Source organism: Perkinsus marinus, assembly GCF_000006405.1.
Source record: "Perkinsus marinus ATCC 50983 genomic scaffold scf_1104296975404, whole genome shotgun sequence".
In the NCBI taxonomy this organism is placed as follows: Eukaryota; Perkinsozoa; order Perkinsida; family Perkinsidae; genus Perkinsus; species Perkinsus marinus.
In genome coordinates, this window is record NW_003200816.1 from 1 (window position 1) to 1,293 (window position 1,293).

At 55.8% G+C, this 1,293-nt stretch overlaps 1 protein-coding gene across 1 annotated transcript; it reads right to left on the bottom strand.

Moving 5' to 3' along the window:
• Positions 1-323: 323 nt before the first annotated feature.
• On the bottom strand, positions 324-1,127 carry Pmar_PMAR003839 (hypothetical protein; the record flags this gene model as incomplete). The annotated part of the gene is made up of 1 exon (XM_002765666.1): positions 324-1,127. A coding segment is annotated over one exon (804 nt), but the record flags the coding sequence as incomplete, so codon positions are not given.
• Between the last annotated feature and the right edge of the window lie 166 nt (positions 1,128-1,293).

Sequence of the window (1,293 nt, forward strand, 5' to 3'; positions counted from 1 at the left end):
ACTTCTCACTGAGAATCTTCTCTTTAGATACCCCTCGACCTATACAGTCTTCACCCGTGTCGAGATTGGACATTCGCTTGTCCTGGTGGACCTCGAACCCCCGCTCTTCTAATGCGGGAACCACCTCCCGACGAATCTTCGACACCTCAGAGCAACTGTCCCCTCGCAGAAGGACATCGTCGACATAGAAGGAGATAGCTTCGGCCCCGTCCGTCCCCCCGATCTGTTTGAGGATCTTTCCCAAGACCGAGGAGAGGGCCCAAGGGGACCAATTCGTCCCGAAAGGGACATGGATCCACCTTATGATCCTCGACCCGACGCACATCCCCAACCACTTCACATCCGATTCATCGATGTGAACCGACCAGAAGGCCTTCTTGAGGTCCTCACAATCAACTCTCTTTGAGGCTCGCCACTCTAGAATCCGTGACTGTAGGTCCATGTCCGCGGCCTCCTCGTCCCCTTCTTTATTCGTGAAGTTGTTAAGCTCTCGAGCGTCGATGCAGATACGACAGCGTGTGGACTTTCGCTGATTGGCGAAGACCGGAACCCCACACATATAGTGGTAGGCCCACTTCCTCGGGTCCTCCCCCAGTGGGAGTTCCTCGACCGCCCCGGACTTCAAGAGCTCGTCCACGGCCGCTTCATACGCTGCTAACTCTTCAGGTCTCTTGGCCAGCCTCTGTGTGATCTTCAAATCTCGGCCTCTGATGGCATCATAATTCTGCTTAGGTCTACGATCATCAATCCAAGGGACCTTCACGACTGCTGGCCACACTCTTCGTGTCGGGAGAGATCGGCTTCTCTCGACTGTATTAGCGCCTATCTCCCTCGCCTCCTGCACTCCCCCGTGAGGGGTGACCTCAGGCTCATCGAAGAGTAGGTAGTCGTTACCAGCCATCACCCAAACACAGTTACCCAGCACCCATCGGGGTAGAACCAGCTCCCAATGAGCAGAGTCTAAGACGTAGGCCTCGACTGTCCTAGTCTGATCACCGAACCCAATGGCTAGAGCCTCCAGCACCCCCTGGATCTTCACTGCTCCTCTATCGAGCAACTTCACCGATATGTCACCCTGCTTTAGCTCCAGGCCTGGGGACTCTGCCTTCAACCGACGGTATAAAGCACTGGACACGAACACGTCTGTCGCTCCTGTATCAAGGAGCGCGACCGTAGTGACCCTGCCCTGAAGACTTACTGCCACGGTCGGCAACCCATTGGCCGTGTATGTGACAGCTAATCGCTTCGACGTAGTTCCCTGACCTTCGGGCCCTCTCGAAGCCTAGACCTGCA